The 15,898-nt window shown below is 40.4% G+C and overlaps 1 protein-coding gene across 1 annotated transcript in view; it reads left to right on the top strand.

The window, feature by feature from the left end:
* Positions 1-15,359, top strand: part of LOC139662558 (voltage-dependent N-type calcium channel subunit alpha-1B-like) — a 132,854-nt gene extending 117,495 nt beyond the window's left edge. The window contains exons 25-33 of the mRNA XM_071541241.1: positions 1,076-1,202; positions 2,405-2,534; positions 3,212-3,271; positions 4,030-4,136; positions 7,843-7,854; positions 9,320-9,340; positions 12,230-12,326; positions 14,026-14,186; positions 15,218-15,359. Coding sequence (XP_071397342.1) covers positions 1,076-1,202; positions 2,405-2,534; positions 3,212-3,271; positions 4,030-4,136; positions 7,843-7,854; positions 9,320-9,340; positions 12,230-12,326; positions 14,026-14,186; positions 15,218-15,359 — 857 coding nt within the window. The remainder of the gene's footprint in view (positions 1-1,075; positions 1,203-2,404; positions 2,535-3,211; positions 3,272-4,029; positions 4,137-7,842; positions 7,855-9,319; positions 9,341-12,229; positions 12,327-14,025; positions 14,187-15,217) is intronic.
* The last annotated feature ends 539 nt before the right edge of the window (positions 15,360-15,898 follow it).

The raw sequence follows: 15,898 nt of genomic DNA, 5'->3' as shown, positions 1-15,898 counted from the left end.
ATATCTTTCTAGCAGTGGCATTGGCTGGCAGGAATGTAAACAAAAATTTAAACATGTCATTACAAAGTGCAAATAATATAATTTGGATGGAGAGCTTGTGAAATTGTGACGGGCGATCCGTCTCATTTGTGATTACTACAGCAGAATAAAATGGAGCTAATATCATGTTTAATTTTCCCTGTCCCACGATACGTCCCACTGAGCAATTTTATGTTGATTAGATGTTCAAAACACGTCTAAATGGCCATAGCCGTCTAGGCTAAATTAATTTTAAATGCGGTTGAAAAGTGAAAGTTTATTAGATGTCTATACATAGACAATATTATCCTGGACTATATGAGAGCTACGCATAGACGCAATGTTGAAATTACTTCTTGTGCTCAGATAATTATCTTGTAGGCTAGTCTACAGGACTTCTCTGGTGCATATTTATGGTATTTACAGATGTTTATTCATTGTAATAATGTATTTACTGCTTGGTCTAAAATAGGTCTATACATAGCCGTAATGATCCTGGGCTATATGAGAGCTAAAGCATAGACGCAACGTTGAAATCACGTCTTTTGCTCAGTGGGGTATAGACACATTTTGGTATTGTGATGTATTGAATTTTGAATATCGTCCCATCCCTACTGATTACTGTAATCTTGTTAAAATGTAATCAGTTACTCCCCAACCCTGGATAAGGAATAGAGTGAATGTCAAACTGTGTTATGTCGTTGTGTGTGTGTGTGCTAATTTGTTATTATACTCTTAGTGTGCTAGTGTACAAATATAGATTTTCAAAGTTTATCTGTCATGCTCAGTCAATACCCCCGTAACCAACATCTCATGAGCAATATGTAATAGTAGGAGGAATTGATTATACATTTGTATGAATGTGGAAAGCAAATATAATTATACAACTTGAAATTATATTTTATTCTGAGCCGGGGAGCACAGAGACTGCGAGAGCCTGATTCTTGTTTCCATGGACAACAACAGACTGGCTATTACCTATTTTGAGGTTGTGCTTGTGTTACAAAAATGAATGTAAAATTGTATATTTTATGTTTTGTTTTTTTTTGCACTCCAGTGAACAACATAGACTGTGACAACCTCCCACTCACTGAGGAGAAGAAAGATCTGGAGGAGCAGGCAGCTAATGGGCCAAGACACATCCTGCCCTACAGCTCCATGTTTGTCTTTGGGCAGACCAACCCGTAAGTCACAACTTGGAGGTGATTGGAGGGGAATGATGTGGGATCGGTGTGAGTCAACAGAATTTTTTTAAAACTCGCACAATAGCAGCTTTTCACCATGTACTGTGGCAAAAATTAACAAACAGCACATGGTGGATAGAGACATTGCCTGCCAGTTTTTGTCATAGCGACCGGAAAAGGCAGCTAACAGGGTGTGGGTTTATCAGTTTGATCCCCCTTTTGCACAAATTGTTTAATGCATCCATCTTGTTAAATGAATCCCTCAGACTCAGAGCCAGATAGAGTAAATGTATGTTTATTTATATTTGCATCCCCAGTGGTTACTAAGGTAACATCTATTCTTCCTTAGTTCCATAAGAAACAACTTTGCAACCTACAGATATACTATAGCTATAAGTATATGTTTTAAGCTTGTGTAGTTTCAAGTAATGTACATAATTCAAACTCCTCCTGATTTGGATCTAGTGTTGACTTACAAGTGTGATTACATGGCCTCCTCGAATATTTTTTAAAACGCACTTGTGTTTCTTCATCTGAAAATATGACAGAAAACAACGGCTGACCTTCCTTGTTTGAACAAATCTTACACTTGTCAAATCATATTGTGAGGACACACGCTTCTAGCTAGTAACCTATTAGAGAAAATCAAGTTGTGTTCAAATAGGAGGACCCTTTTCTCTTTCTTCATAGTACATTCATCCTTTGTAGAAATTTTAAAAACAGTATTGCCTGTGTTTTTCTTTTTCATGGTCCTTTAAGTTTTATGAGCATATAGCCCATGAAACTCTTGGATTATTGTACAATTGCAAACTTAGATGATTGTCAAATTATTATAACCATTAGCAGAAGAAATACTAGGCTGTTTTTTCTCTCCAAAAGCCGACTTTATAAGAAACATATATAAACAAATTAAACACATTTTTCACCCAGTAGAAGCTTTTTAGAACTATTTGTGCACAGAACATATTGATCCTGTTAAAGAAAGCGCTTAAAACAGATAAAGCTGAGTCACACAGGTTTCCCTGAGGCTGTTACATCTCCAAATTTGTGCGTTATTTTGACAGAGGGATGTGAGTGTTGTTGTGCATGGCCTGTTTTGGGAGGACATGACACATGAATGTACCTAGCGAGCCGTCACTGCTCTGTGCGTGTGTGTGTGTGTGTGTATGTGTGTGCGTGCATGCAAATGTGTGGTCTCCCAGGGTGCGGAGGCTATGCCACTACATCGTCAACCTGCGCTACTTTGAAATGTGCATCCTGATGGTCATCACTATGAGCAGCATCGCCCTGGCAGCCGAGGATCCCGTACAAGCCAACGCACCGCGCAACAACGTGAGTCAGACTGGCATCTGGACTTAATACATAAACATCTGGAGCTACACACAGACACACTGACTGTCAGACACATACGCATGCCAGTGCTTGTATGCAAATGTGTGCTCTCGATTCTCATTCGAGCTGACTGGCTGATTCATTAGGACTGATTGGGAAGTCAGATGTCTAGAATTTTTCCTAATAGCACTTGACAGTTTGCCCATGTTGAGAGGTGAGGCAGAAGAAGAACCACAAACACAATCTTTTTTTTTTTTTCTTTATCATTTTTGGTCAAGTTCTATCACTCGGACTAATTCTTTCCATCTCTGCATGATAGTTAGCCTATGTTTGGAGCAAAGGGGGAAATGCACACACACACACACACGCACAAGCCTTCATTTTGGCCATTTGACAGACAAGCATAGCTGATTGGTATTCTACTTGGGGGGGGCACAGAGGGAATCTGAGGTGATGTTGTGCATGTGTTTGGGCATGTGTGTATTTGTTTGAATTTGTGTGCGTGTGTGGGCATCTGTTCAAGGAAGAACAAAGTTGCGAGGGCTTCAGATCTCTGACAGGGCAGAGGAACACATTGGGGCCAATTCCAAAGTGTCTTAAACTAAATACATCTGTCACTGAATCATTTATACAGCCTCAACCATCTTACAGGATATTTTCTTACTCACTTGTTGCAGGTTCTGAAGTACCTGGATTATGTCTTCACTGGAGTCTTCACCTTTGAGATGGTGATTAAGGTGAGAGAGCCGTCAAGATGCTGGATGCTGCGCTCGGAATATAAATGCTGGATACCACAGGAAGCTTGTGCTCGGGTTGCCAGCTCTGCTTTGATTTGCGCTGCGAGCGGAAGCTAGCTCACGGTGGACAGCAGACGGACAAGTGTTTCAGTGTCGTGGGAAGGCAAGAGCCAGTGGTGGGCGAGTGTTCAGTGGCATGGCTAATTGGGTTTTTTGTTTTACATCTCTTCTGCGTGATAACACTCTGTGCTAGTGCAGGATGCTTTTTGGATCATGAGAGATCCAAGCCACGGACTCTAGCCAAGTCCTAATAAACAAAATAAAATCTCTGACATAATATACACTACCTGTCAAAAGTTTGGACACACCTGATTGAATGTACTATGTTTTTCATTAACTTAAAGCCATTTTATCTAAAGGCTTATGCTTAAGTGCTTGAAATTAGTTTTTTAGGCAAATATAAATAGTGAAGTTGATGCCTGTGTATGAATTTCTTTCCAAAGCCTTTGCCTTTCCATCAAGGCAAAGGGTGGCTACTTTATAGAATCTAAAATATAAGATAGTTTTGATTTGTTTAACACTTTTTTGGTCACTGCTTAATTCCATTTGTGTTATTTCATCGTTTTGATGCCTTTACTATTATTCTAGAAAAATGCATGTGAAAATGCATGTGTCCAAACCTTTGACTGGTAGTGTATATGGCCTGTATTGCCTCACATGGTCTTTGTTATTCTATTAATATCATTTTATTACTCTAGATGATTGACTTGGGTCTGCTCCTCCACCCTGGCTCTTATTTCCGTGACCTGTGGAACATTCTTGACTTCATTGTGGTCAGTGGAGCTCTGGTGGCCTTCGCCTGCTCGTAAGTCAATTTTTACTTTATTTCTACAGTTGATTTTAAAATGTTGCCATTTACTTTCCAGTGACACAAGGGAATTATTCTGCCTCAGCATGAAGTTAATATATCTGGTTTATTCTTTACTTCATGTAATTTATTTTAAGGACAGATAGAACCACAAGAACATGTTGAAAGAAATTGCTTTGTTGTGTTGTATCACAGTATTTTTAGCTAATGTTACCTAGTTTCCAGTATCCATCTCTGGAGCAGGCTGGAGCTGGAGCTAGGTGCCCCTGCTCCTGTATTTTGCTCTCACAAACAAACATGTTCATCCAATTATTCCCTGTGAGCTCTTAGGCTTTGTGCACTGCCTGGAGTTATTTTGCCCAAATGACTCTCTAAAACTCATCCTTCAATGTTACATAAACTCTCCCACAGCCCCTCCCTCCGAGTGGGCTAATGGGTCATGTGCAGTTTGGCTAATAAGTGTAAGATTGTGAAAGGGAAAGAGGGAGGGAGGATGGAAGGAAGAGAGAGTGGTTGGTTTGTCTTAGTGCCGATGTATAGTTGTTCCTTCTTGGTGGAGAGTTATCATGGGCTGTATGGGGTCAAACTGAAGTTACAATGTTAGTACACCTGCACAAGGATGTTCACAAATGTGTTGCCTCTTGTAGTTGTGTATCAACATCTGTAAATGTGCTGAAATGATTTGCACAAGCAGACACACATCTTTGAATGTGAACAAAGCAATTTTCAGTCTTAATTTTGTGTTCTTTTTGATTCCATTTCTTCGTCACTGCAAACACTGTATGGGGCAGCAGGATTCACCTCTTGCCTTGTCCCTGGTGTTCTTCTTTAATCAACCACTCCGCTGTGCCAAAGCAAGCAGCTGGTTGTGATTGAGAAATAGAAAATTAGCCAATAGGGCCACATTGATTTTGTGTTGACTTTGAGTGGACTAAACAGCACACAGTATCACTAACTGCGGTTTATTTACTTGTCAGATAGTCTACCATTTACTCCTTCTAAAGCAAGTCTTCTCTTCCAATTTATCTTTGGGACTCTGGAAGCATAAACAATACCAGTGTGTGCACTTAAGTCATTGTTGAGGTAAATTATACCAAGTAAACAAGCATCTGAGTTGACAGTCTAGCATTATCTAGATGGAGACTAAACTCCAGCCTAGACGCTGGATTTAAGGAATCACTGTGAAAGCAGCGATCTTTATAGAAGCTTACCTTATGCCTCCTCAGCTGGAGTAATGTGAGAGCCGTTTAAGGCATTCTGGAGAGACCATGTTATTCAACATGCTTCTCTTAAAAAAGAATAGCCAAAACCTGGGATTGATTTAGAGAAACAAATTGAGTCGACTGAGTCCAATTTCAAACAAGAAATGTCCTCTGCCAATTTAATGGCCTTTGAAATATGAATACAGTTTTATTGTGACACGAAGGAAAGAATTTGTTTTGTTCAGAGTTATTTCATAAGAAAAAACAAACTGTTGTTACATTGCCTTACAACCAAGGTACATGAATTGGAATCTTAGGTATTTAAGATCCTTTGTCTTTTTTTCATGTAATTAAGGCCTGATTAAGGCTTTTCTGCCGAAACATGTTTTTATGTACCAATAAAGATGATTTTTTTTTTAGATCATCCACTGACCTCCAAGAGTATCTAAATTTACTTTTCCTTTGTTCAGAGGTTGGCAGAAGCATTTTGAAGAAGGTGATAAGGCTGGTAGGATGTTGGATTGATACATTAAACACAAGGAGATAAACACAAGTGCTATCCCAATAGTCAGCAGTGTAGTACTCGAGTCCTGGACTCGGATTCAAGTCCAACTCAAGTCCCAATTTTGATGACTTGTGACTTGAGTTGGACTTGAATATCAATGGCTCAGACTTGGACTCAGACTTGCGCACTGAGGATTTGAACTTGAGCTCGACAGTTGATCATGTTACCCTAAATTTGTACCTGATCATCTGGTTGGCCCATATGTAGACAGGCTATGAAAGTTTACCATACAACACAAACACCGATGGATGATCATGTCAATATATATCAGTGAGCATGCAGTACCTGGGAGTGACAATGTCACTAGACAAGTAAAAGATGAAGATGGCTCCTGGTATTGTGAGCTTTGCTTACATGGATTTTACATTAACTGTAATGAAAAGAATTACCAAATGTAAAATGCGTGAAAAGCTTACCAAAACTCGTGTTGGCCAATTTGACTATGCTTGGTGTATGCTTGACAACTAAGTCCCTCAAGCAGGAAAAAATAAGATAGAAAACTTTTCATTCTAACTTTATTCACTTTTGGCTGTGGTGTGAAGGATTGTCATCCAACATATAACTGTCACTATGCACCATGACGGATGGATGGGGCTTGTGGAGGCGACTGCCTCCTTTATAGAAGTCAGTGATTAGCTGGTGGATGCCCCCCCTCCCATAACTGCCCCTGCGGTTCACCACCAACTTCTGTGTGACTCTTTGCCTGATATTGAACAGTTTCCTACAATTGGCAATGGTTCTTCTTGGACCAGAGCAACATGTTAACCAAATGTGCTATCTCCACCCAAACTAATTTAATATAATCTGCCCTTGGCATCTTATTTAAAGTGGCATATATTAGCACATGCCGATCCTGCACCTCCCACACAAGGACATCAGGCTCCTCTTAGGATAAGTTTTTGTGGCGGAACTGCTCCGGATGGACCATCATTAAATTGTCAAAGTACTGTGGTGCAGAGCGCACTGCTTTTCACAGGAAGGAAAAGGTGATTTGATGGGTCATGATTGAAGCCAGGCCCACCACACCCACTGATAAAGTCCTGCTCCTCATCCTACCCCTTTCCCAACTGTGCCGCAGGTGCGCCGGGGGTGCCTCTGGCCACAAAATTACTAAGAATCAGTCGCCATGCCCTGTGCGCTCACATCGTGCGCACAGGGCATTTACTTTAACTGAAGGGCAGTGTGAACTTTCTATCACGTATTGTTCTTGAGTTACTGTGTTCACAAGAATGTGTCTGCACACAGACACACACACAGATACTACAACGCAATCACAACTCTGTTTAAATATTTACAAACGTGCATCTTCTCAAACTTCTTTTCAAATCTTTTTTGCTCATTCATAGATGTTGATATACAGCTACAAGTTGAACACCGTTTGTGAACAAAGATGATGACTTTGGTTTGACCCCATAGAATTACAGCTGAAAAGTACCATACACACAAACACACATAGAGGAATATGCTGTGGGCGCAGACAGACAGACAGACATACGGACGCAGATGTGTGTGCATATACACACACACATGCACACGCATACACACACACGCACACACACGCACACACACACACGCACACACACGCACACACATAACAACAAAGTGAGGTAATAAGCCTCTTGAAGCATACAGACCTGCAGTGTGGGTCTCCGGGGTAAGAAGGAGCTGGCGTAGTCTCTTTCAACTATTTTCCATCCAGTTCTAGTGTTTATATTGAATCTGTCCTGAAAATCTCCCCGGTTCCAGTTTGTCACCTGTGTAAGGCTGTTCTGCAGTGCTCCCTGTCGCTCTGTCGCTCTGATTCCCCCCTCTTTCTGGGCCGATTGTAGACTGATGCTTCTGTGTGTTTTTTTTATCTGTTGCTGACTCTATCTCTGTCTTTTCTCTTCTACTCTTTCCTTTCATCTTCCTCTTTTGTGGCTTGGATTGCTTTCAGGAGCCTTATGGGGTAATGCCTGCTCTCTATGTCTGTCTATCTATTTACTTGTCTTTGTGTTTGTGTCTTTGTCTATCTCCCGGTCTCTCCATCTTGTTGTCCCTCTGAGCCAGTTTTGTCTATGCAGAGTTTATAGGTGTGTCTGCAGCCTTCCTCTCACAGCCGAATTCATTTTTCGAACAAATGCCATACTTTGTTATTTGCTATTCTTATCATCACAGCCATAGTCACGATCAAAGATTCATATTGACATTTTCTCTGTTTGTGTTACATAAGTGTGTTTGTGTTACATCTGTTTTTTCGGTTACATAACCGCAATTATTTGTTTTTCATTTCTCTGATATATTTTATGTGTGCGAGTAGCAATAATATACATAATGCAGAGTAGGGCAGCACAACGAACGAGAAAAAAAATGTGCTCTTAACAACTGCAATTTCAAAGATGCATAAGTTTTCATAAGAGGGAAAGATGGTCCAGACAGATACAACGGATTCTAGTGCTATCAATAATATTCAGCGTACAAATCAAGTTGCTAATCAAAGAACTCAACCAGAGCCAAATGTAGATATTAGCCATCTTTATTGATTTTTTTAAAAGACTTAAAAAATGTCAAGTGATGAAAAAGAATTGAGGGAAGACCAGAAACCACATATTCATAGCAAAAAAGCAATATATTTTGTCAGTATCTTGCTTACTTCTAATACACAGCTCATCCTTGAACATGCTGCATGTATGACAGCATTCTGCTGCTGAACTGGCTCAGTACAGTGTGCTGTGTTCCTGTCCTGATATGGATGAGTCAGACTCTGATTCCCTCATAGAGGGGTTATCTGATGGACACACTTCCTCTCCCTCCCTCCTCCCTCTCTCCCACTCCCGCCCTTCTCTTCTCCACCATTCTGTCCATCTGATCGTCTCTCTCAACTGCTCACATTCGTGGCAGATAGGCCAGTCATAGCTTGTACCCCGAAATCTGTATGTCTTATCAGAAGTGTCTTCTTGTCATCCATGGAAGGGCATGAATCTTCTGCAACAACATTCACACTTCCAGAATACTCTCTATCTTTCACTTTACACATCCAGAACACACATTTTCATCATTTTATCTCAGTATTTTATCAGGCTTTTCTACTTCTTTGATTTTTGCACTTGTAATTAGTTTAAGTGCCTCTGTTTGCCTCTTATCCTTGTTTTCTTTATGATGTGCTTTGATGTTCTCAATTTGTAAGGCTACATAATATCATTGTATCTTCATGCCTGTGTGATATTGGTATCTGCTTACAGTGCTTATTTTGCTCTGTCTTTCTTTATATGCTTGTTTTACTTTGTCTTTGAGGCGGTCATAATTTCTTCTGTTCTTTTGTGTTGGTCTATTTATGTGTCGTATGTGTTTCTGTATGGTATGGTGTGTGTGTGTGTGTGTGTGTGTGTGTGTGTATGTCTGGGTGTATGCTTATCATTGCTTTTCCTCATCAGATCGCAACAAAGCGTGGCCAGGTGGGAACTGTCCCTATCTACCTTTTGTTATTGACTCCCTTGTCCCTTGTCCCCAAATGTCAAACTCAAAATTTTCCTTTTATCAACCTTTGTAATGGAATTTCAGCGCCTCTATCCTGAGCTGCTTGGGATAGCCATGATTCCCCTCCCCTCTCCCTGGTCCCCCTCTCAGTGAAGTGACCCAATGTCCCAATATTGGGACATTAAGACAATAAGACAATATTGGGAACTCCACCTCATAGCTTTCAGAAGATCAGCGTTTAGATCAACACAGAGCTGGTGCTCACCCACTAGTATGAATCTGCACTGAGAGTACAAAATATTAAGAACACCTTCCTAATAGTGATTGCCGCTTCCCTTTTGCACAATCCATGTATCAGATGTCTCAAAGCTTAAATATTATCTTGTCACCTGGCCTTCATATATATCTCCTCTTCAATGACTAAAGTGGATTTAATTGGTCAGATTACGAAGGGATTATAGCCTGCAGCTGGATTCACCTCTCCTGCCCTTCATTGACATCTCTGCTTCATTTTTGCAGTGGATTTATAGGAAAATCAATAAGGTATTATAGCTTTCACCTGAATTCACCTGGTCAGGCTATTTCACTGAAATAACAGGTGTTCCTTATATCCTGTACACTCAGCGAGAACAAACCCCTCCAAAGACTCACAATTCGATACCAAAAATATTTTTTTCCATAAAAACCTACTGTACTCTGTAACTGTACACACTTTTTACACACTTGCAATGGTGAGTTTTATCCTAAAAATGTATTAATACGATCCGCAGAATTCCCCATGTAATTGAATTGAAAGACCTGGTAAAACGCAAAGCTGCCAGATAGGAGACTCATGCATCCTGTTTTGCCGTGGGAGTAAAGAACAGAAGGCGAAGTGCTTCTGCTCTGTTGTGAATCACACAACTGATTGGATGTCAGATCTCCCATCTGTAAACAGGAAATGCTCCTTGCTCTCAGAAGGGGCAGCTGAGAAGACCATAGTCATGGTGACTGAGGATGACCTCACATGCCTGGCTGCTGAGCACATGAAGCAATCAGTGTTGATCTGCGCTGCTTTGATGTGAACACACAACCTCGTACCCACACACACACACACACACACACACACACACACACACACACACACACATACTCACAGGCACTACATCTTCCTAGCCCACGGCTCTTCTGAAAGCTATTGGGAGACTGTTCTCGCCATCTAAATGTGTTGAGGTCCTTGAATGGCGAGGACTGGCATTGACTTAGCGGATTGCATGCCAGGGTAACCAAGTCATCAGAGCATCGGAGCTGCATGCCATTTTGTTAGAGCTACAGTTTTCCGTTGAGAAGGAAAAGGCCCCAAGCCTAAAATGTATGGAACCATGCTTCTCTCCTGCTTTGAGTTTATTTTTAGTAATATGTAAGGGCTCAATAAACTTGACTTGAGACTTGTGCACATGGGTCAATTGCCCAGTGACCTCAATACTTTTAATAATTCTGACATCCTCTTCACAAAGAAATCCTCCCCTCACTAGTTAGTATGGACTTTTATCTCAAGTCATGATTAAATATTATATTGCAATATTAGATGTTAAAATGAATATCCTCAAAGTGCAATACCCTATTTTTTTCACCCACAGTGTATTCTGCTGAGTCCCTTGGTCCTCCATACACCCCACTGGCCACCCAGGCATCATTTCACAGTATATTTAGAGGTTTCAGTTGCATCCACATTGATATACACCATGAGCTGACTTATCTGGGCTTATGTGTGTGTGGAGAAATGGAAAGTGAAGAAAGGAGAGGATGCAAAAGATGCTTCAGAGTGAGGAGCCATAGGTTTTAAAAACCTGCTGAAATACTGTGACCACTAATCTCTTCTGAGCGTACATGCACGTGATTAGTGAGCACACACAGGACATTATAATCAGTTGAGGAAGAGTGTATCCACTCGAAATGCATTGCCTATAGTGTGCATGTATTATATAGCTATATTTATTGTTTCATGGCCTGTGTATAGCTTGTGTATGTGTAGCTTGATTAAATAGTGTTATTTTTACATTAGGAATAGTTCCTCAGTCCTCATTTTTCACACATGTACACATGGAGTTATGGCTGTACACACATCCATATGCACACACACATTGATACACACACACGCTTGCTTTCTCCCTCTCTGATCTCTGAAGTTTACTTTTTTTAACAGTCCCTCTTTTTCAAGGACCAAATTGCCACGGCTACTGTCAAAAAGTGAAACACTCTTTATCGAGGACGTAGAAACAGCCACAGTGTGTGTGCCACTGGTCAATTAGCAATTCCTCTGCCACTGTCCTTGGCTAATGTCACTGTTTGTATGGATGACGGCACAGCTATATATTATTAGCATAATAGCTAGTTTCTAAACCCCCATTCTATGACCTGTTAGCAAATTGTGCAGCGACTGCCATGACTGACAGCAGTGGTTCCTGCAAAGAAGCCGCCTCCTGACCCAGGGGCTGATTCTTTGTGTATTTATTCTACAAATTCTAAGAATTTTGTATGTTATTCTACAGAAATAAAGTCTTCCCTTTATATGATTGATATGTTTCTGTAGAATAGCATATCTACTCACATGCATGTACTCTACTAACAGAATATATATGTAGTCTAATCAACCTTTGTTATTGTGGGCTGGGATGAGAGGGTTTACATGATTATGGGGCTATTTTTGTGTGTGTGTGTGAGAGAGAGAGAGAGAGAGAGAGAGAGAGAGAGAGAGAGAGAGTGTCCCTGTGTGTATGTACCCGCTTGTGTGTCTCAGATGTCTGACAGTGAGTAGAGGCAATCAAACCTCCTCTCTCACTACATAAATTCCCTGCCCAAGCTAACAGTATTTTCAATCTGCGCAGAGGGACTAAAGGCAAGGACATCAACACCATCAAGTCCCTGAGGGTTCTCAGAGTCCTCCGGCCTCTCAAGACCATTAAACGGCTGCCCAAGCTCAAGGTACAGTAATGCCATCTGTCATCTGCCAAGTCCATTTTGAAGAAAACCCAGAGCAGCTGGTGCCATGGCCGGTGACAATTTAGTCGCACACAATACCCCGAGTCAAATGCATTTAAATAGAGGAGGAATGGATAGCCTATATCAACTTGAAACAGTCACACCCATAAGTCGAAATGAAAGATTTTAATAGTTTTGACCTTTGGGGGTGTGCTGTGTAGTGGAGGAACGGGAGAAGTTAAGTTCACACAAATTAGAGTGAATAAACGTCTCACAATCTGGTGTTGTCATTTTAAGTGACTTAATATTGGTCTCTTTACTGAAGTGGGTCTACGCACAGAGGCGTATTGATATATTTCTGAGTCCCAACACATACGCACATACATTTGACTTCAGCTATTGGTGCTTGGCTGTGGACAGATGGTGGATGACACATTAACTGATGCTGCTATACGTCTCAAGCCACACACATACAGAGGTTATACCACTTACCTGCGTGTAGAAAATCGCTTACTTTAGAAATGCAAAATGACACAGTCCAGAGTGCTTCCATATTATTATAATGGGATCCACTTCAATCAGCCTACAAGAGAAAAATAGAAACCAAAGAAATCACTCAGAGATATAGCCAACTGGGAAGATATGGTAGGAACCAGATCATGGCCTACACACAGAAAAATAAAGGTGCAAACTAGAAACTAATTCTAGAGAACTAGAGAGTGATGATGCCATAGAAGAACTATTTCTGGTTCCACAAAAAACCTTTCAAGAGCCTTTTAATATCCCAAAGAACCATAAAAGGTTGAAAATAACCAAACCCCTCCATAGCATATATATTGTGCATTTGCAAAAGAGGGTATACAAGGACAGATAAACAAAAACACAATGCAGGTGTCTAAGCAAAGGAGTGCAGAAATGCTGAAAGGTTCTTTGTGGAACCAGAAACGGTTCTTCTATGGCATCAGCATTCAGTACAATATTGAAGAGACTATATTAATGATGAGCTAATCACATCAGTAGGGCTGAGGAAGGTGTGTTGTGACCTCTCAGACCTTCACTGTCCATCTTAATATAATAACCTGTCAGGGCCTGCTCATTTGCTTTTTAGCAATGAATGAGAAAAATGCAAATGTGTCTCCCGTCAAGGCAGGACCCCTCAACTCCTTGCTCTGATGCGATCTTGACACATCGATTGATGTGTGGGGGAAGGCAGCTGATCAGACAAAAGTAATGGATCTGAAAAAAAAGATAAAAGACCTTATTGAAGTAATACAAGCGAGATGATTGAGATAGATCAGAGTTGGCAGAGAAGTCGACGAGTCTCTTGGATACTTAGACAAAGTGGCTTGACAGCAGACAGGCTGGCAGGGGGGGCAATATGCTCCGTCCTTTACACTGGAGACAAAAGCCTTGATGGTGATCATTCATCCGGCAGCATATTCATTGGATAGATTGCACACATGCCACGATAGATAGACAAAGCACTTCATCTCAGTGAGTGATCACAGCACAAGCTGATAAACAGAGTGATGCTATATGGGAATAAAGTAGAGAGAGAGAGAGATAAAGAGAGAGGGACTTTTCATACAAGTACAGGTGCATAGTGTATGAATTCCTTACATTTACTGATCTGTGTGTGTGTGTTTGTGTGTGTGTGTGTGTGTGGGCATACACGTGTGCTTGTGCCCATGGATATTTGCAGGCTGTGTTTGACTGTGTCGTGAACTCTCTGAAGAACGTCCTCAACATCCTCATCGTCTACATGCTCTTCATGTTCATCTTCGCCGTTATCGCTGTGCAGCTCTTTAAGGGCAAGTTCTTCTACTGCACCGACGAGTCCAAGGATCTGGAGAAGGACTGCAGGTACACAACAGAGAACTGAGTCATCTAAAAGCCAATTACAGGCAAAAGGGGGGATTTAGGCATCTACACACAGGGTCACACACAGACACAGACTGATAATGTAGAACATCTCCTACTTATTTATTGTTATTTTAATGTTAAAACATTCCATGTCTGTAGCTTTAACTAAACTAGACTAAACTAAGACAGGATAATATACTGGAATTTTTGCACATCTGTACTGTCAAGCCAAACCAGATGGATCTTGACAGGAGTTGAACAAATCAAACACGTAAAAAAAATTGTGAGGGCTGTGAGGAATTTGCAAATTAGGTGGCACAAGACTGAATCCTAAAAACAGCAATGACTGAAATATTATGTACGTGTGAACATGGTCAATAGGACTTAAAACGGAGGTGACACAGGATACTCTGATCAAGGGTTTTTTACTCTTAACATCAAATCCCATTGCTTTCTTTTAGACAAACTGTGATATCATAATTTTAGGATCAAACAAGGCTTAAAAGCATCATTATATCCAATAAATAGAGACCCAATTTGAGGCCCTTTTAAGAGACTCACACCCTTTCAGCATTATATATTAATGTTATGTTTGTTTGATTTTTTATTTTTTTTTACTTTTAACCGAAAGTTAAAAGGGAGAAGGGTAATTTTCATTAATGTTGCAATCCCAGTTTCAAATATTATTTTCTGTATTTTAGAAATACAAATTAGACAATTAACAAAATACATTTCTCATTACTATTGTTGCCAGTATTTTAGATTTTAATTTGATAGATTTGTAAGAAAAAAAAAATACACAGTATCAGTATATGACTTATCAATATGCTGACTCACTACTATGTCTTCCTTTATATCTAATTTTCCCTCTTTCCTATGTTTCTCTCTTTCTCTGTGCCTTTACTTTTCATGCTCACCCTTGTTTTATCTCTTACTCTTCTTTTGAGTATATGTCCTTTCACCTCTTTCTCTCTCTCTTCCTGTCTCTCACTGTTGTGCTCTCCCCTCTTCTTCCTCCCTCCCTCCATCAGGGGTCAGTTCCTCGAGTATGACAGGGACGACGTGGCCGCTCAGCCCAGGGAGTGGAAGAAGTACGAGTTCCACTACGACAACGTTCTCTGGGCCTTCCTCACACTCTTCACTGTCTCCACCGGAGAGGGCTGGCCAATGTAAGTCAAGCAACACAGGATGACATCCACATATTTATAAGTTAGTCAAGTCAGATTTACAGATGAGCTCTGGTGCATAGAAGATTTCCTATAGGGAAGTAAAGAAAGAAAGAAATCCACTATGCTATCATAGTTTTAACTCCCTAGCATGGTATTGACCTAACAACATTACACACTGTATCAGTGACAAATCAATAATAAATTAATTTAGGTAACCTTTTTTATAAAAAATACACAGGTACAATTGAGGTTACTTATTGCATGTGTACTGTAAATACCCCAAATATAGTAAAAAACTAAGGTGGCAAGATGGGAGGTTGTATGAGCTAGACAAGCTAGATAAGATGGCAGTTCACAAAACTCAAGTTTGAAAGGGAAAAAAATCATATTGCTTATTTATTTGATGTACAAACATTGAAAGATTATTGTTTAATAAGTTAGCGTGTCCAAAATTGGAGGTTAGGGCTGTGTCAAACTAATCTACATTCTGTGAAAAATGACATTCTCAATCTGACATTTATGATATTAAAATAAGTTTGTTGT

This window comes from Centroberyx affinis, unplaced genomic scaffold, assembly GCF_046629955.1.
Source record: "Centroberyx affinis isolate AG114_WGS23_722 - 3 ecotype Tasmania unplaced genomic scaffold, CSIRO-AGI_Caff_v1 ptg003840l_1, whole genome shotgun sequence".
In the NCBI taxonomy this organism is placed as follows: Eukaryota; Metazoa; Chordata; class Actinopteri; order Beryciformes; family Berycidae; genus Centroberyx; species Centroberyx affinis.
The sequence above is the reverse complement of the archived record's forward strand: the minus strand, read 5'-3'. Positions and strand labels throughout refer to the sequence as shown.